This window comes from Carettochelys insculpta, chromosome 2 (genome assembly GCF_033958435.1).
Source record: "Carettochelys insculpta isolate YL-2023 chromosome 2, ASM3395843v1, whole genome shotgun sequence".
Lineage (NCBI taxonomy): Eukaryota > Metazoa > Chordata > Testudines > Carettochelyidae > Carettochelys > Carettochelys insculpta.
The window spans coordinates 190521101-190542209 of record NC_134138.1 but is presented as its reverse complement, the minus strand read 5'-3'; the positions used below and the strand labels follow the sequence as shown (position 1 = coordinate 190542209).

At 40.4% G+C, this 21109-nt stretch overlaps 1 protein-coding gene across 2 annotated transcripts in view; it reads right to left on the bottom strand.

The window, feature by feature from the left end:
* The window catches only part of TRANK1 (tetratricopeptide repeat and ankyrin repeat containing 1), an 81064-nt gene that overhangs the window by 49056 nt on the left and 10899 nt on the right, over positions 1–21109 (bottom strand). For both annotated transcript variants that reach the window (XM_074988184.1, XM_074988185.1), the window contains exons 3-7: positions 11313–11447; positions 9515–9641; positions 7726–7876; positions 5188–5306; positions 3301–3384 (exon numbers count right to left, since the gene is read on the bottom strand). In XM_074988184.1, the coding sequence (XP_074844285.1) occupies positions 3301–3384; positions 5188–5306; positions 7726–7876; positions 9515–9641; positions 11313–11446 (615 nt within the window). In that variant the 5' untranslated portion in view covers position 11447. The remainder of the gene's footprint in view (positions 1–3300; positions 3385–5187; positions 5307–7725; positions 7877–9514; positions 9642–11312; positions 11448–21109) is intronic.

The window sequence follows — 21109 nt, the reverse complement described above, 5'->3', positions numbered from 1 at the left end:
TTTTGTAAAAACCCACACAGAGAGTTAACCGGACATATGGAAAGCCTAATTCCAGCATCCAGAGCTGCAGAGAAGTCAGCACTCAGAGCCAAAAGTAATTCCTCAAAGAGCTGCAGGTTGCCACCCCCTGGAATAGACAATACAGCTTGCCAAAAGCCCTGAACACAGAGACAACATCCCCCACCCCCAACCCCTCCTCCTTCAATTAATGTATTTCATTTATCTAATGTCATCGCAATTTTTTCCAGACCTCTGTACTATATCTGGGTCTGGACTGGAAATTGTATAGCTCTGAAGAAGTGGGTCGGTCCCATGAAAGCTCATCACCTAATAAACCATTTTGTTAATCTTTAAAGTGCCATATGACTACTGGTTTGTTTTGTTAGAATACAGACTAACACGGCCACACCTCTGTTACAGAGACAAGAGACAAGGATGCACCTTATTAGTACAGCAGTAGCGGTGGAATAGCTACACAGGTGTTCAGCATCCTACCACTCGCTGGGGGAAGGGACAGAAGCATTCCTTCCCAAAACCCTGCATGTTTTTCTTGCGTTAGGCCCTTTAATTGGATTTTGTAGACATGTCCAGGAACAGCCGATAGTGCACAAAACGACAGAATTTAGTTTTCCGCATAATATTGTAGCAACCCTAAATGGCTAGCTATATTTTAATAGAACCTTGCATTCCTATGTATCTTGGTATCACCCTGTATCTTTTTAATAGGCCACAGACTTTTGTATTACTCTTTAGCTTTTTTATTTTATATACTACTTTTTCCCTTCATATTATCCTTTATATTGGTTATTTTATATTCATAAGACACTCTGTATCGGATTCCATATTGTACCTAAAACTCCATTTTACTCTTGTATGAGGCTGTAACACTTATGCTGTCTGTGCGAATGGGTATGTGTGAGAGCCACCTGGAAGCGTAAATGTGGATGCTTACAGAGTTACTCTCTGGAGCCAGCCTGTTTGGACAACAAAGACTTGGTGGCTGAAGAACAATAAGAACTGCACTCTACAGCAGTGACCCACCCAGACAGGAAGATTAAGGACCATCTGTAGGTGGTAAGTCACACAGAAACCTGGGCAGTGGAAAGGGATCAAGCCCATCTGCCATTGACAGGTGACTCATCATGCCTGGGGCAGTGGGACAGAACCAGAACTGTGGACTAAAAGCTATAAAAGATGTGCGCACCACTACAGAGCTGGGTTCCTCTGCTCGTCTTGTCAACATTGGAGTGTTGATCTGGATCTACAGAACCTGGCTCCACATTCACATCTACTCCGTCTGGCCACTGGATTAGAGTGAGCAACCTTTAGTCGCTACAAGCAACCACAAGACAGGTATGTGCATGTATGTGTGTGTATATGCCTCTTGAGCAAACTATATATATTATATGCATATAATATAATGGTACTAAGTTCTCAGTAAATGCAGTGTTCTTGCCTTGTCCCTTTAAAAAGATCCGATGTACTTCTTATAAATATAACAATATCAATATTATTAGACATATTAGTTAATATGTATTTAAATTTTCACAGCTCAGAGAATGTCAGACTGTAATTAAATTGCCATAGATTCAAAAAGTTGAAGTATTAAAACAAATTGTCAATATCACATGTCAAAATATGCAGAGAAAAACATCCTTACATCAAACTCCAGCAAGTTCCCAAACTTTTTTTTTGTTCTACATATGTGTACATTATATTTATTCACAGAAATACATTTTCACTGATTTTTGTGTGTACTGTAAAATAAACATTTACTGGTAAAAGTCTAATCCTTCCACACCTCTGTACAATGTTGATTATAAATAACATTGGTCATGAAATACTGTCAATTTAACCCAGCTGCCACACTCTTATAACTAATTTATTAATTTGATTTTATGGTGTTGGTTACCCAAGTTGCTACAAACAAGTCTCGTACATTTTGTTACAGAATTTGTGCGTTGTACAGCTCTGTAGTGAGTCAGTATGGCCTCCTGCAGACCCGGAGGCAGAGGAGGCTATGCAGAGGCCCTGGTGGGTGGGGCCGGAGCCAGGAGACCAGAGGCCCGCCCCTCAGAGGGCGGGGCCAAGGGCTAGAAGAGCCAAAGGCGGGGCTCAGGACCCATTTGAGCCTGGGCCTCCGGGCAGGGAGGACGTGCCTGCACGAGCTCCCCGTTGGCAAGGGCAGAGGGCCTGCCGCCGCCTGGTTAGGCCAGAGGAGCGAGCCCGCAGCGGCTCCGAATGACCCTGGATCCAGATGCCCCGGGGGACTACCCAGACTTCCCAGACCTTCACACCGGCGGAGACCCCCTGCCTTGGGAGGAGCCCCCGAAGCGGTTCGCCCCAGAACCCCGGCGTATCCCTACAGCCCTCAGGCCCTGGATCGCCTCAGGTCCCCGGTGCTACCGCCGCCCGACTATCCCAATGACATGGATATGAGCGACTGGCCAGAGCCCCCGAAGGTGGAAGACCTGGAGGAGACCGACCTAGAGGGAGCCCCTGACTAGATGGACTGGGACCTTCCGCCAGCGGAGGCAGAGGTAGGAAGTGGCCCGGGGAACGACGCTCACGAACCCATGGCAGTGTGTTGCAGCCTGGATCCCCACTGCTGTGGTCGCGTGTGAGTGACCCCCCAGGGCCCCGGGCCGGGTCGCAGTGGAGTGGGAGGGCCTGCGACCCCCTACCCCCTCCTTGACAGGGCCAGCCTGCGCTGAGCCTGTCTGTAAACCCTTGTGTTGCTGCCCCGGCCCAAACTGAGGGCTGGGCCGGTGTTTAACCCTTGTGTTGCTGCCCCGCCCCAAACTGAGGGCTGGGCCGGTGCTTATTACTTGGGGACTGCTGCCCTGCCCTGGACTGAGGGCTGGGCCCAGAGCTGTGCTATTACTTGGGGACTGCTGCCCTGCCCTGGACTGAGGGCTGGGTCCAGAACTATACAACTCTTGTGAACTGCTGCCCCGCCCTAGATTGAGGGCTGGGGCCTGTACGGTGTTGTAGCAGTGAGCTGCTGACCGCCCGAACTGAGTACGGGCTGGTGCTCTAACCCCCTTTTTGCTGCCGCCCGCCCTAGGCCAAGGGGCTGGGCGTCACTGGACTTGTTACTCTTTATTTTTTTTAAGCAAAAAGAGGGGACAAATTACATACAAAATGTTTTGATGTGCACTAATAGCATCTGTTTTTCAAAATGATGTTTAATCTGTGCTCACCCTTATTCACAGAACATTAAGTCATTCAGTAAAATGAAAAAATAAAAGAAAAAGAACAGTCACCTTACTCAACAGAATAAATGTAACAGCAATGTACCTCAAACAGATCCTTCAGTGATAAATGAGTAACTTTCAGATGTCTTGGCAATTTGTCTCTCTCAGCTGCCAGCAACATCAAGGACTAGGAAAAACAAACATTTATGAGCCTACAAGTACTCAGATATTAATTTAAATGTAAATGCATTAATATGTTTGGAAAAAAGAAAATTAAGGGGGGAAATGAGAGCGGTTTTCAGGTATCTAAAAGGGTGTCATGAGGAGGGAGAATTTGTTCTTGGCTTCTGAGGATAGAACAAGAGGCAATGGGCTTAAACTGCAGCAAGGGAGGTTTAGGTTGGACATTAGGGAAAAGTTCTTAACCGTCAGGGTGGTCAAACACTGTAATAAATTGCCTAGGGAGCTTGTGGAATCTCCATCTCTGGAGATATTTAAAACAGGTTAGATAAATGTCTATCAGGGATGGTCTAGACAGTACTCGGTCCTGCTGCGAGGGAAGGGGGCTGGACTCGATGACCTCTCCAGGTCTCTTCTAGTCCTAGTATTCTGTGATTCTATGAATGAACATTAAAGGGAAAAATCTCACCTATGGTCTCCACAGATAAAAATTTGTATTACTATGTGTCATTTGTGACAATCTATCAGATCCTCAAAACACTAAAACTTGCTTTTTCTTTTCACTCAAATTCTTTAATTTGGCAAACACTTTTTTTCCCAACCCGAGCTTCTCATCAGGCACAAGTCACTACAGAGCTGGAGCATTTGCCATAATGTTTATGCTCCAGCATCATCAGGGACAAAAGCTTATCTGTAGCAACACTGGGCTTAAACTGAAGCAAGAGAGGTTTAGGTTGGACATTAGGAAAAGCTTTTTAACTCTCAGGGTGGTTAAACATTGGAATAAATTGCTTAGGTAGATTGTGGAATCTCCATCACTGGAGACATTTAAGAGCAGGTTATAGAATGATATCTATGGTCTAGATGGTACTTGGTCCTGCCATGAGGGAAGGGAACTGGACTTGATGACCTCTCTAGGTCCCTTCCAGTTCTAGTTTTCCATGATTCTATGATTGTTTGCTTGGGATTCAGCTTGTGCGCCGAAGAAGGAACCACTACAGGCTAGCAACTCAGACATCAGTGGCTCAAGAAGCTAAACTAGCAAGCAACATTATGCAAGACAGCAACAGTAATGACACTGCATTATTTCATTTACCATGGCACTATGTATTGATATCAAAACAATAACATCAGGAAATAGTATACTGAATTAATATTATTATTTTATAAACTATAATTAGTTAACAACTTAATAAAAGCATCCTGACTGGTTAATAGTTGAATCACACAATGTTTATTACATGAGCAACTTATGGCTCGAAAGCCTCAATCTGGGTATCAGTGCATTAGATGATTTAATATACCATTCAGAACTTGAAATCAGTTAAAGTGAGAACTAAATTAATTTCAAATGCTACTTGCTTGTGAATTTGAGATAGTTTTTGAAGTTTAGCCATCATATTTTCCTATTTTAATTCTCGACTTCTCTGTTGCTGTGTTAAAGACCCAAACAAATCAGAAGACTGACTTGTTATACCAAAGAAACAGTAAAAGAGACCATAAATACAAATTAAGACAATTTTTGTCTGTCAACTGTTTCAATTACAAGATTTTTGTGTCTTGTAACTACCACACACAAAAACAAGCACATTAGATTTTTAAGGTGACTTTGTTCACTTCAAAGGGGAAAGCACATTTTAGAAACTATTTTCTGGTCAGTTTCTATTTTTTCTAGTTCTAAGAATCAATATAGTTGAACATGGGAATAATAATTTTATATTTAAAAACAATTTAAGAACATAAAAGGTTATTATTGAAAAATTTTTCTGAAACAGATTTACGAGTATTCACGGCATGGGAATAAACTTACTTGCCACATTCCTTTCTTGGCCAGTTTTTCTACTGCCACCTGCCAAATTAATGCATCAAATCTTTCATTCAAGATGTTCTTAAAGCTGGAAAGAAAATATGGTGCAATATATTTTTCATCTACAAAAACAGGAAAAGAAAATTAAGAAGAGTATTTAGCATATGCAACTTTCACAAGCGGTGCTCTCAAAGTACATCAGTTCATTACATGTGGTCAGTTCTTTCAGTAACTATTACTAATAAGAGGTCTGCTCAATAATTAAAAAGGGTGCTTTATTTTCAGATGTCACAGATTTCATGAACAATGGGAAAGTAACCATTTGCCCTGAAAAAATTTCTGAAGCCCATGAAAATTTAAAACCCTTCCTATTTACTGTGAATGGACAGAGAAGTGGGTGTAAGTGATCAAACTCATTAAATAGGCAAAAGAGTACATGAAACAAGTGAGAAAAAGACACTGTGGGAGGCCAGATGACATGCCCTTGGGCTCTTTCAGGCAAAGTTTGTAAACCAGCCCAGTGAGCAACAGTGAGACAGAGAGTAAGGAACATTGGAGCTAAGAGAGAGAAGTCTGACTATGCTACAGAAAAAAGTAGTTGGGGGATAGGCAAAGCTAAGTATCCTTTCTTGTGTGTTCTTTTCCCTCTTCTCACTGCTCCCCCATAGGCCTTTCAATAATTTGCTCGGGGAGAGTATTCCACGACTTAATACAGCTTACTGAAAATTTGTCCTATGTTAAGCCTAAAATTCTTCTCTTTTTTCCATTACTCCCAGCTATGCCCTTATCTGCCCCAATGACAAGGAAAGCTGCACAACCTGGAAGAAACCAGGTGACAATAGACTTCAGCAGGTCCTAAGTTCTAGTCTTAGTTCTCCATGGACTCCTTGTTGTCTTGGGCAAGTCACTTCACCTTTCTGTCTCACCTTCCCCATCTGTAAAATGAGGGGGTGAGACGCAGATGGGGATATTGTGCAAATTATTTAGTAAATGTATGGTGCTTTGAAAATAACATAAAAATGCTAAGTAGGTGTTTTCTTCACTCAAATATATGCAGAATTTATATTCCTACAAGTAATGCTTCACCAAGATATACAAGTTCAGTTCTTTTTATTGCTCTACTATACTTTCATGTTACCTCCACTCCATGATCATTTGTATTATTCGTTTCTAAATTATCTCCAGCTTGTCACAATTTGTTTGTATATGTCCAGAAGGGAATGTAATATTCTAAGTATGGTCACACCAGTACTGTAGAGGATTATTCCAAAGTCCGTGACATGACTTGATGTCTGCAGCCCAGAATGGCATTGATCCTTTTGCTATCAGATCACATTGCAAATTCAAGACAAACTGGCTGTTTACTGCCATTGCATGTCTCTGTCAGCACTAATGCTTCCCAGGCTTTTCCATCTCACTGAATGAGCATTTCTGCTTTTTCCCCCAAGACAAGTTGACTTACATGTACTCTAGACCAAGCTCTTTTTGAGATTTTCTGCTCATATTTTTTTTGTCTACTGGACTGCTTTTTCCCTCTTAACAGTTGCTCGAATTCAGCCCATTACTGTAATCAACTGCACATTTCACCAACATGCTGTCATTCCTTTCTCAAGTCACTAACAAAGATGTTAACTAAGGCCATATTACATAACAGTCCCCATTAGAACAGCTGATCCTCCATAGCCAAGCTGAAGTCAGTGGGAGCTGTGGGTGCACAGAACCTCAGAGAAATTAGGCTCTAAATCTCCAGACTCTCTTCAATTTAAGTCATTCCCATAGAGTGGTGAGCCCTAAGGCCCAAAAAATGGGCTCTGGATCTAGGTTTTGCATTCAATTTTCAATACACAGGATTCCTTTCCAAGCCATTCTGAATTAAAATTCCTGCATTCTTTACATCCACTCCTTTGGTAATTCTGTTCTAAACAGCTATCGAGTTTGCCTGGGAAGACTGAGGCTGCTTATTGTCTTCGTTCTGTTTCCCTTTTCAATATTTTGTGATTGTTCCTCTTAATATCTGTTCTATTATTTTACTAGGGATGGTAGTTAAAGATAAAAAGTGGCAACTACCTGGATCTTTCTTCTTACTTTTATTGCAAAAATCATTATGACATTTTCTTCTTCTCCAGCCTTGTGCAAGTTGTCCAACCTCCTTGCAGGTTGTCCAAATATCTTGAGGCTCAAACCAACCATATTAAAATTAGAGCTGGCTGAAATCCCCAATCCCTTCTCTTCCTTTGCCCACCTACTAAAATAATAGGAATTTCAAACCTTTTGGAAACATTTTCCTTTCATTACTGTTCTAAATGGACTGATTTTTTTTAAAAATCACAGAATTATTTTCAGCAATTTCTCTGCTTTTTTAATTAACTTTTCAGAATAATTTTTTTTTTATTTTGAATAAATCCCTCAAATCTGCCTCGGTTGATGGTGACCAAATTAACTATTCTGGGACAAATGGCTTCAAATCCCATACACATGCCTGTCAGCTAGCCTGTCCCTATTACGAGCCTAAATAAAATGTAAACCTCCATTCCAATTTACCATTAATGCATGTGAAGATGCCAACTAAAAAATCAGCAATTTGAGATTGGTCCATGGAACCACGCAGAAGATTCAAACCACGAGAAAAGGTAAGTACTGCATCGTGAGTTCTTGACAACTTTAGCAGCGAATAACCAGATCTGTAGTAGCCCTAAGAGGAAAAAAAAGCATTGTCATCCAATCTCATTACTTCTAAATCTGGGAGAGTTAAGAGCCCATCTCTGAAAGTTCCATGTAAAACTATTAGTAACATTAAAATGGGATTTTTTCCTGAATAAGACTTTCAGTCTAGTCTAACTACATACATATAAAGTTATCACCATTTTAAATAATTGAGAGAATTACTCAGGTATCAATATAACAAAGCTGTAAAATACTACAGGTAACTTAACAGACCCCCTCATTATTGAGATAAACATGTTGATCTAGCCCCAAATTACTAATCATACCCCAAAAACGTACCTTGTGTTGTATATTAGTAATACCACTCTTACCTTCAAGCTTAAAGAATAAATACATCATTAGCGCTTGTTGCTAGGGCCCAGAGGAAAAAAATATCACATTTTTAAATGAAATTCATAGCTTCACAGGCAAAATAGTGAATTTCACAAATAGGTATAAAGCGCAGTCAGTAAAAGATTACAATTCTGTTACAATCCTTTGCATAAAAATCAGCTGCCCATTTCTCCCCAGACTGATCAGACTTTTTCCCAACAGCAGAGAGGCAGAGGTGGGCATCCATCCATCCATTCTCACACCCAGTGGGATTTGCACTATGTGTTATAAGTGGAGGTGGCACTGGCTACTCTGCCTTGCACAAAATTGGCCAAAAGCAACACCAAACAAGACTGTTCCACACAGGTGCCTCCTACAGCCTATGCATCTCCACTGAGGCTGCAACTCTCTGTGTTCCAAGCCACTGTGGTAATGGCTACCATGCCTTGCATAAAGCTGTTTGCCAAGTCCCCCATGTCACACACACACACTTTCTCTCTCTCTCTCTCTCTCTCTCTCTGGCTCTGCCATGATGTTGCCACAGACTATGAGCCACATGGAACACAACACTGTCCGGGGGACTGAAGACGAAAAATGCTTTTATGCTAATTTCACAATTTCTAGGCTGTCTGTAAAATCAACTGCAGTTTTGTCAGGGCCTGGCTCATTGGAAGTGCTCACCTCTGTATTTCACGTATTACTGGTGTCAATGTCTTTAGAAACAAAGTAGAGAACTCTCAATCAAAATACTGAAAATAACCAAAGAACAGACTATCAAGTATATTTCAATCCCCTAATAGTGCTGCAAAACACTTGAACATGTGCTTATGTCAAAAATCTAGGACCACTTTTCAATATCTGTTTAAGTATTTATGTAGCTTAGACAACAGGGGTTTAAGCATCCTGTACATTTAATGTCTCCACTGAATCAGGGTCATAGTGAAACTACTTTTCACAAGACCATTTGCTGTATTGGAGTTTCCGTAGTCCAATGACGCTATATGGGAATTTAATTTTACACCACTTAACTACGATTTCTTTATACTTGGATGGTCTTGTGTGTCACACCTAGTTCTATGGCAATTAAATACGTTTGTATTTAAATATAACTGTCATTTTGTTTATGTCATAACATATATTTGGCTACTGATTAGGTACCTGAAAGTTACTGTTCTCTCATTCTTCTTACAAAGAGTTGTAGTTGTGTATTAATTTTTTTTAAATGAATTCTGAATCTTGTTTAGAATAATAAGGCTGCAAGCTTTGCTGATCTGTTGGATTAAATGTGCATTACCTTAACATACGTCAAATCCCATTGGAGGCTCTCGTTGGCACAGTGAAATGCTTCTTCCCATTTACCAAGGCTGTAAAAGGCATTTGATTTGTTGCACAATAACACCGCCACATCTCTCTGAGAAACCCTACAAAAATTAACAATATTAACATTTAATCAATTTTAAATATATAAATGGTACTTTCCAGTGAACAGAAATTTGACAAAAACTCTTCAATTTATTGCACCAAATTGAATTATGGTACAAACAAGCTGTCTCTAGAAACAGCGACCCTTCAAATTCAGTTAACACAATTCCATCACTTATAGCAATGTTCCATAGGGGTAAAAAACCCTACTTGAATATAACATTAATGTGACAAGGTGAAAAAATAGTTATGATTATGCATGCCACCTTAACTCCACCCCTTTCTTTTCAAGATATGGGCTAAATGCAATTTTAGTTCCTTAATTTCATTTCTGATGGATAATATGGGAAGTACACTGATTCTGCAGTTTGGATGAATTCATGATAGACCCAAGACTAAGTGGAAAATTGGAGGTGTGACCTGCAGTTGGTAAGAAGAACAAGCGTGCTTCAGCAACCAAGAAAAAAAAAACCTAAATAAAATACACATCTAAATCCTTGGCTGATGTGAGCGGGCATAACTCCACCAAAGTCAAATTTATATCAGCTGGGGATCTGGCACAACTTAGGACATTACTTTAGCTCTCAACTATTGATCATTTGAGTACTGGGAATCTGCTCAGGCTCCAAAACCAACAGGCCCAAAACAATGTCCAGAGTTATACTAAAGATCCTAAACTAGACACCAAGGCCTTGGACTGGGAGTGAGGAGGAGCTGAGATCCAATCCTGGTTTAGTCAGAAAATCTCCAAGCCTCTGTTCTGTACTTCAGAGGGATAATATGATGATAAATTCATTACTTTGTATAAGGAGCTGAGATACTACTTCGTGCGGGGGATTGGCTAAGCATAAGTACATCAGACAGAGCTACAGACTTTAAAGCCAGAAACGACCATCACAATCATCAAATTTGAACTCATGCACGCTACCAGCCATAGAACTCCACCAAGCCACTCTTACAGAAAGCTCATAACTTCTGTCCAAGTTACTAAAGTTCTTAAATCTTGATTTAAAGCAGGGTTCTCAAACTGTGGATCAGGGCCCCATTTTAACGGGGTCACCAGGACTAGTGTTAGACTTGCTGGGACCTGAGGCTGAAGCCCATGCTCAAGCCCAGCTTTCCTGAAGGCAAAGTCCAAGGGCTTCAGCTTTGGGTGATGGGGCTCCAGTTACAGACCCCATTACCAGGGCTGAAGGCCTTGGGTTTTGGCTGCCCTACCTGAGGCAGCGGGACTCAGATAGGCTCAAGCTTTGACTCCCACTCCTAAGGTAGTGCAGTAATTTGTTATCAGAAGGGCTTTGTAGTGTAATGAAGTTTGAGAACCGCAGGTCTAGCCCAATGCTAGAAGGAATGAACAAAAATAACACACAAATAAGTCACAGTAATGTTTTATTCAAGCTTGAATTAAGCTTGTTTTTAATTTACAATAATTCTCAGCACTTACATTGAGCTGTTCTGATAATATGATCATCATCCTGCCCACTTTACAGATGGAGAAATAATCAGTGATGGCTATTAAGTGGCTTGCCCAGAACAAAAGAAGAGTCAGTATCAGGGCTTGAAAATAGAGCTCAAGTGTACCTGATTACTGCTATCCTTATGACAGTTAGACCACTTACCTTTAAAATTCTCTTATCATTTACTCCGTCATAGATGAGCTGAATACTTACATCCTCCAGTGGAATAACTGATAGAGCACGCCTAAGGCTTCATCGTAGTTTCTGATGGCCAAGAAATAATTTCCATTTTTGAAGTTCTCATTTCCAGCTTTTTTCATCAACTCTGCATAACTCATGGGATCCATGCTGGTTGAGAGTGGGGAAAAAAAAATGAAAAATCTATGATAACGTGCAGCAGCTCCTTCCTCCCAAAAAATCACAAGTCTATGGGTTTTTTTTCTTTTTCTTTCTTTAAGGCCCTAATCCTGAGAGGTGATAACCAGCTTCTAAGGACTTCTGTGAAAAGTATGGATCAGACCTCTCTTTTGCATCAACCATTCACTTTGGTTCTGGAGCCAATTTAATTTTAGTCTTTGTAATCCAATGTAGTCTCAAAGGTTACCTGTCAACTTCTCCTCCCACCAGGCACTAGGAGCAGAACAGATAAAACACATATTTCCTATCCCAGCAGCTGAAGATCATACGACATACGTGAACCACAGCACTGAATTGAAATTTACCCTCTGCTAGCAAGAAGTTGAGACAAAAATTATGATTTAGTCCTCTGGCTGGTAGATGGTTGGCACATTTCTCAAATCTTGTTGAAATCTTATTTTTAAAAGTGGCATTTAATATGATTTATTTAACACAAAAACACAAGAGAACTACAGAATTAGTTTAAAAATTAAAAATGTAGTGGATTGAAAAAAAATCAGTTTTTTTGGGGGGACGGGGGAACAATGCCTTAATTCTCCTCTGGTTTGACCAGCTTGTAGTCAGGCAGACAACTACACAGAAAAATTACACTACAATCTGATTATAGCCTGAAAATATTGTTATATAAATACAGTAAGATATATCTAGCCCAGAACAGCTCAAAATCTACTTTAAGATATGATAAAAGCAGAGGGCATAGCAAAAGCTCCATGGGAATATAAAGGTGACAACTACTGGCACCACAATCATTTTAGCAATTTAAATTGCAAAACAAAATTATTTATGGGAAGAAATGAAAGTAGTCACAACATCCAATGCATTTGGAGAGGAAGTATTCTAACACGTTAAAACCAACATTTGATTTGAGAAATGTTACTCCCAAAAAAACTGCAAAAATCAGAGAAAAGCAAGTTTCAAAAGTTTCACATTAAAGTTTTTCACAAACCACCAACAAACAGAAGTGTTGCAAAGAATTCCCATCAACTGGGGAATGGAGATCCATCAACTACATGAAAAAAGTACCCAGAAGTGTAGAAAAATCTACACCCTTACATGCTGTAACTATGACAACTTAAGCCGCAGCACAGACACAGCTAGACTGGCAAAAGAATGCTTTGTTGAGCTAACTACCATCACGCAAAGAGATGGCATTCCTAATGGAATGGAAAAACCCCTTCCATTGGTTGTCTTCACTATGGATGCTACAGGATCACAGTTTTGGCTATATGCTGTAGTACTTCTGCATAGAGGCTTCCTACGGTGACAGAAAGCATTCTGCTGCCATTGCAGGTAATCCACTACCCTGCGCAACATGACCTAGGTCAACAGAAGCTTTCTTTCCTCAGTTTAGCCACATCTGTATGTTGCCACAGCTACGACGTGCAGGGATGTGAATCGTAAGTCTTGTTCGGGTCTGTCCCATGAGAGCTTCTCACCTTATAAATTATTTTGTTAGTCTTTAAAGCGCTACATGACTGCTGGTCTGTTTTACTTCAGCCTTAGGTCATCACACCCTACAGTATTCCATACCATCACTCTAGCTATTGCCTCCCATCAGAAACATATTGCAGCTGTACCGCTATCAGGCCTCAGGGTAGGTAGTACCTAATGGTATTTCTGCTGCAGTGGATTTCAACAGGAGTACTTGAGATGCAAGCTACTATCAGCCAGTCAAGATGGAAGAATTAGTTTATCATCTTAACAAGTGTGGGTTACTCCATATTATCTGTGTATTGAGAAGAAATTATGCAAAACAATCCCACACAGTAGGAGGCTCACAGAAAAAAAGTTTTATGTGGAAATGTAATTTTATTTCCAGCTAAAGAAGTTGGTTTTACCCACGAAATCTCATGGCCTACTAAATGTGTTAGTCTCTAAGGTGCCTCAGGACTGCTTGTTATTTGCAAAGCTACACATTAACACGGCTACCCCTCTGAGACTTAAGCTTTAAATAAACATCCTCCCTTACGGTTTACAACCTGAACTTTACATCATCCTGCTAGTAGGACAGACTCCAAAAAGAGAAATGATCAGAAATTGGCTATCAACAAAATTGACTAATATTAACACAGAAAGCTTTAGTAGGTGCAGTAATTTACAACATGGTAACCCCAAAACAGTTAAAGCAGCTTAATTTTTTTTAATCTGGATAGATCTTAACTCTTAGATTTGTTTTGTTTGGTTGGTTGGTTTTTTCACTTCTTTCTGTTTTAATCTATATGCATCTCTCTGACAACAGGAGCAAGTCAAAATCAAGATTACAGGAAAAAAAATTCTGAGATGGGTTCAGCTACTGAAATGTTTTCTTTATATTGTGCCTGTGTGTTTGGGTCTATGTAGATCAGAACATTTAAAAAGCCCCAGTTATAGCTCAGTTTATCTAGGGTGGACTTTGACGGTTGTTTCAAAAATTAAGGTGGAGAAAGTAGTGAGAGTGAGGTCTCTGGCTTCTACCCAAAATTAAAATTTATTTACTAGATTATTTATTTGAGGTCCATTTAAAATTTAAAAAGTCAACACTATAAAGAAGTTTGACAGACCTGTTATAGAACAAAATAGTGAAAGATCCTCAGTTATGGTGTTTGTTTGCTTTTTGTTACTGATTTTCTAAAACATTCAAGTGGACAAAAGATGGGGGAAGGGAGGAGTGGGGGAGAGGAAAAAGAAATCAACCAATCATGAGTGAGTATAATGATTACACCACTTATCACGAGAAACAGCAAATTTAGAGACCACCCCAACTTTGTAACCCTTTGTCATAAGACAAGAAAACAAAAGAGGAAACATGCTGGTGTGTAGGACCTGATTCTTATCTCACTTGTACCATTTTACACTAGTATAAATTACTCCTGATTTACTCTGGTATAAGTGAAATCACATAAGCTCATGTCTTCACCCCCAAAAGAAAAACAGGAGGCCTCTTCCGTAGACAAAACTGTGTAGTGTAGACACAGCTTAAATGTAAGGAATGCGAGACTGAGCCAGTACAAATCAAGAGGCAGAGAGGAACACAACTATCCTTTCTGTGCTAAAAGCAAAGGGAGAACTTCTTCCTGCTCCCCTGCTGGGCTGGTGACAGCAAGGCCAACTCTCCTGTGGCTTGAGTCTACTCTGGGTAGAACGGACCTAAAACATATTCCCCAACATTAACAAAACCTTGTTTGACATTTGAAATTGATCAAATTCCTCTGGCCAGTTTTCACTTTTTGTGATGTCCTGCACTCCTTGATTCAGTACAGAAGCAGACATGCTGACATACAGGAAAAAAAAATGTCTCTTCATGCCGTACCCCAGCACAACCAATATCAAAACTAAAAATCTTGAGGCAAAGCCCATTCTTTTGAGCTTGCCAGGCAAGGTCCTAAAAACAGATACTAATGAAATTAATGGGATGATAGCTGGAAACAAGACTGTGCACAAAAACCAACAGTTTTGGATATCCAAATTTGACAGCCAACTGCCAACTGAAATAGAACCACTGAACTAACTGTCGGTTGCAACATAAAACACGTTGCTCTAACTTCTTCCTGTAGCTTTATTTTCTCTCACAGAGAGCTCTCTCCATTCATAGACATTTATAAAAAAGATGCAATCCATTATTCTAGCTTGAATGAACATAATTATTTACTTCATGCAACATAAATGATCAAAATCAAAACCATAAGAACACAGAGCCATGAGTAACCAAAAGTCTTGAATTTCCTGATGGAAAAATATCAATCCCTCATCATGTGGAAATCTTTCTTAAAGCACTAAAATACTGTAATATAGAGGCTGAGGGGAAGGAGAAGGAAAACCATGAAGACTCCTCTCTACTCTTTCAGAATAAATAAATGCAAATAACTACATTAATGTAACATTAAGACCTTGATCCTGAAAATAATTAAGAATATGCTTAACTTTTCTACTGTGAATAGTCCCACTGAAGTCAATGGGACTATTCAGTATAGCAAAATTAAGCATATATGTGTCTGCAGGATTGAGACTTAAGCATACAACACTAAAATCATTGAGACCTGATCCTATTCCTACTGCAAAAAAGGACAAAATTCCTGTTGACTTCCTGGGGAGTAAAATTCAGCATTGCCAAGTCTTCTGATTCTGTTGAAACTCATGATATTTGATGTTTCACTAGTTCCTATAGACGTAACTATATGAATTATGATTCGGGGCCAGGGATGCAGGAGGGGAACAAGAAGTAATGATTGTGGAGAAAAGCTTGAAACTATGACCATAGTGAATCCTAAAGGTGCAATTAATTTATTTAAACAACGCGATCTTTAAGCCAATGTGATATTTGAGAGGCCTGAATTCATGACTTTTGAACATCTGTGGTTGGGAACTTGATCCCATAATCAGCAAATGTGAAAGTTAAAGGTCAAGACACTGTTCAGCCTGTGTTTTTGTAAGATATGTTAAGATACTTATTTAATGAAAAAACACAGAATAATAAGCTACATTATGCAATGTTAACTTAATGTTGCTGTTGCAAGTTCCTAGAAGCTTCACCTTATGGCATTAGTTGCTAGGTAGTAAAGACTTTTTTTTCCTGAGGCATGTCATTTCCTCCAACTTCCAGACAGCAGGGCTATAAGTATTTTTTCTTAAATTAAAAATGGGTTGGGCTTTTGGGGTTTTTTTTGGGAAGGGGGTTTTCTATGGGGGGGAATAATGTTATCAGCAATCAGAGAGGTAGCTGAGTTAGTCTGTATCTTCAAAAACAAAAAGTCCTGCGGCACCTTATAGGCTAACATCTTACGTTCCAACATATATGTTTGTCTGTAAGGTGCCACAGGACTTCCTGTTGTTATCAGCAATGGTGGGAAATGAGAAGCATCTCCAAGTCTGAGGAAATTCATCCTCTGGAAGTTTTTGTGGTCACCCTTCCTGTCATGCAGAAAGAATGCAACTTTTTATCCCTGCCCTCAGACATCACCACTTCAGCAGAAAACATAAACAAAACAACCAGCTGTAGAAGAATGATTGCCAAACACCTTCAACAGCATTGAGAGAGAGAGAGAGAGAGAGAGAGAGGGAGACTCTGACAGAAAACATAAATATTTGCCAAAGAAGCTGCCTCTCCTACTTCCTGGAGGGGGAAGGGGAGGTGTCAGGGAGGAAGTAGGTGAAACACAGCAGCTGTCAGAAAGAGGGAATCCTCTCCCAGTCTGTAACCCCCACAGACAGATGGACTGCAGTAACATCAGGCCCATCAAAAGTTATTGTTGGTTGCACGACAATAACTCAGAAGACAGCACTTCATGCTTTGTTCCCTGGATGCTTCTCAAAGAAGTTTTCAGGTTGAATTTTTAAAACCTGTGACAAATGGCAAAGATAGCAGAAAAATTTTAAAACTGCAGAATGTGTTATATTTGTACTTGTGATGTTCCAACATTCTGACTCATAATACTAGTGCAGAGGCATGGTTTACACTTTAAATTTGGACCACCCTACCTATGTCACTCAAATTTGGGTGAAATTCCATACCCTGCGAACCATGATTAGGTTGCCCTTACCCACAGGGTTGACACAGCAAGATCAACAGACTTCTTCAATTGACCCAGCTACTGCTTCTGAGGCTTTGCCTATGCTAAGCAGCTTAATATTTCCACCTGCAAGGAGCAGCATTAACTTTGTGGCTAGGAGAGTTCTCCTGCTGGTAAAGTGCTGTTCACATGGGCATTTGTTGTTGGCATAACTTTTGTCTTTTGCAAGGGAGTCTTTTTAACACCTCTGAACAACAAAAGTTTTGTCATTCAATTGCTAGTGTAAACACAGACCCAGAGAGAAACATTAACTACATCAACATAGGCATGTCTACAATGCAGTGGCATAGCTGCATCACTGTGGTTATACTTATAGCAACTGCAGTGTTTAAATAGTCTAGTCTAATGATGACAGAGAGATAGCTGTGTTTGTCTGTATTCTATCAAAACAAAAAAAGCAGTCAAGTAGCACTTTAAAGACTAACAAAATAATGTATTAGGTGATGAGCTTTCATGGGACAGAAATGGGTCTGTCCCACAAAAGCTCATCACCTAATACATTATTTTTTAGTCTTTAAAGTGTTACTTGACTGCTTTTTTGTTTAAATAGTCTAAGTGTGACTATCTACTTATGACCCAAACAAATGAAAATTTCAAGTACAGGAAAAAGAGACCTGTCAAGTTTGCACAGGGCCTTTTCCCCAGGCCTGTTTAGGCTGAAGAAAGAGAGAATATGTTTTGTGTTAAGTAGCACATTTTAATTGGTATTGAAAAATGAATTAACACCTGGCTTAGACATATTTTAATATCTTTAAAATATGTTAACTGATGCTTGGATTTACAAGGCTTACATTTTGTGAGATTTCATGCAAAGTAACATGCAGGGCCCCAGGTGGCTACTGTCACTCCTTCACTAATTCTCTGATGGGCTCTGCCCACCCTCTCACATCACACAATGCAGTAGAACCTCAGAGTTACAACTCCAGAGTTAAGAACTGACCGGTCAGCCAACCCATCTCATTTGGAATCAGTAACATGCAATCAGACAGCAGCAGAGACAAAATAAATAAAGCAAATACACTACAGTGCAGTGTTAAACATAAACTACTAAAAATAAAGGTTTTTAAAAAAGAGTTGACAAGGTGAGAAAACTCTCTCTGTGCTTGTTTTATTTAAAGATGGTGAAAAGCAGTATTTTCTTCTGCATATTAATGTTTCAAACCTGTATTAAGTCAATGTTCAGCTGTAAACTTTTGAAAAAACCACAATCTTTTTTTCAGTTACATACATTTCAGAGTAATGAACTACCTCCATTCCCAGTAACTCTGAGGTGACCGTATAATTCAAAATCAACCAGACACACACATACATGCTAAAAGGTAATGGGATGTCAAGACATGGGAGTAGCACGAAAGCATGAGCCTGTGGGGAAATGGTTTTAGTCAGTCTCATGTCTTCACACACCTACTCACACTAAATAAGTGCTGGGCATGGGCAGCTAACTCCCAAATACAATCCATGACCCTGTGTCTCACAATGTGTGGGGCTTTACACATAGATGAAAGTCCACATTGTAACAACCCAACATAGTAATAACTTTTAGTGGCAACTTTGTGTTACTGTGTATCATATCACCCTGTATTACCCTGTATCTTTTTAATATACCACAGACTTTTGTACTACTCCTGAGATTTGTTATTTTATACTACTTTGTACCTTTGTATTACCCTTTACATTGGTCATTTTACATTCATAAACACATTGTATGGAATTCCATATTGTATTTAAAACTCCATCTTAACTTTGTATTAGCCTGTAAACCTTGTGCTGTCTGTGTGAGAGTGGATGTGTGTGAGAGCCACCTGGAAGTATGAATGTAGATGCTTAAGAGAGCTACCCTCTGGAGCCAGCCTGTCTGGACAACAAAGACTTGGTGACTGAAGAACAATAAGAACTGGACTCTACAGCAGAGACCCACCCAGAGAGGAAGATTAGGTCCCATCTGTAGGTGATGAGTCACACAGAAACCTGAGGCAATGGGAAAGGATCGAGCCCATCTGCCATTGACTGGTGACTCTGTGCCTGGGGTAGTGGGACAGAACCAGGAATATGGACTGAGAGCTATAAAAGATGTGCGCACCACGACAGGGTTGAGCTCCTCTTCCCGTCTTGTCAACATCGGAGCATTCATCCGGATCAACAGAACCTGGCTCCACTCTCACATCTACTCCATCTGATCAAGGATTACAGTGAGCAACCTTTAGTAGCTACAAGCAGCCTCATGACGAGGGCTGTGTGTGTGTGTTTTACTGAGTAAACTATGTATATTATACGCATATAATATAATGGTACTACATTCTCTATAAACATGGCATTCTTGCCTTGCCCCATTAAAAAGATCCTGTGTGCTTCTTATAAGCATAGCACATTCATAATATCAGCTGCATCACCAGACAGAAGTTTACTGCTCGCTTTCAAGGCAATGTACAGACATTGCAAATTAATGTGTCCAGTATTATTTTGCTCTGTCTATAGACAAGCATGTCTTTAGGAACTTGCAACTAAGGTAACTTTTTTTTTCCTGAAAAGCAAGCAATAATTCTAGTCCTTGCACATTAATTATCCACATCCAGCCCAGTACTGTGTTGCATTTTTATGGTGACTTGCTGAGGGTCTATTAAAAAGTAGGCTTATGATCATTTATTTTATCATACATGAAGACATACAGCCCAAGAGACTCTGATTTCTCCAACTCTCGATGTACCCCTTCAACCAAAATAATAGCAACCCACAATTTCTGCTTGTTTACTACTTTAGAAATAAAAACTTATCCCATCTGCTCTTCCCTAGTGTTGTGGGAAGGAGTGCTTTGTGCCTCAAAGCATTTCAGCAGTTCATACTTTAATTGACAGCCTAAGGATATTATTAAAGGGATATTCTATCCAAAGTGTTAGTCATTTGCTAAGATAATTAGTTAGTTAAATAAGTGAGCTTTTCCAATAAATGTGGTTGTTTAAAAAAAAAAAAAAAAACACCTCTCCTCTCTGCTCCTCAGCAGACGTCTGCAATATCATTCTACTAGTTCACCAGACACCTCCAAGTCAGACAGAACTTGCATTACTAATGTAAAAAACAATCAGAAGATGTTTAAAAGCACAACAAAAGCCAGCCTTCTGTCTATGACGCAGACAAAGAAAAATAATAGCCTGACCTTATATTCTCCCTCGTGCCACAATACAACCTATTAACACTCTTTGCTCTATGGTTCTGAACCTGCAATAAATTCTGCATGGAGAGACCTTTGTATTTCCACGTAGTCCATTGAAGGATCAGGCCTAAGGTATTGTCTCTAAGGCTACGTCTACACGTGCACACTACATCGAAATAGCTTATTTCGATGTAGCGACATCGAAATAGTCTATTTCGATGAATAACGTCTACACGTCCTCCAGGGCTGGCAACGTTGACGTTCAACTTCAACGTTGGGCAGCACCACATCGAAATAGGCGCAGCAAGGGAACGTCTACACGCCAAAGTAGCACACATCGAAATAAGGGTGCCAGGAACAGCTGCAGACAGGGTCACAGGGCAGACTCAACAACAAGACGCTCCCTTAAAGGGCCCCTCCCAGACACAGTTGCACTACACAACACAAGATCCACAGAGCCGACAACCGGTTGCAGACCCTGTGCATGCAGCATGGATCCCCAGCTACAGCAGCAGCAGCCAGAAGCCCTGGGCTAACGGCTGCTGCTCACGGTGACCATAGAGCCCCGCAGGGGCTGGAGAGAGAGCGTCTCTCAACCCCTCAGCTGATGGCCACCATGGCAGACCCCGCTATTTCGATGTTGCGGGACGCGGATCGTCTACACGTGCCCTACTTCGACGTTCAACTTTGAAGTAGGGCGTTATTCCCATCCCCTCATGGGGTTAGTGACTTCGACGTCTCGCCGCCTAACGTCGATTTCAACTTCGAAGTAGCATCCAACACGTGTAGCCGTGACGGGCTCTACTTCGAAGTTGGCACCGCTACTTCGAAGTAGCGTGCACGTGTAGACGCGGCCTAAGGGTACAACTATTCTGCAACCAGGAGCGTGCTTCCCAGAT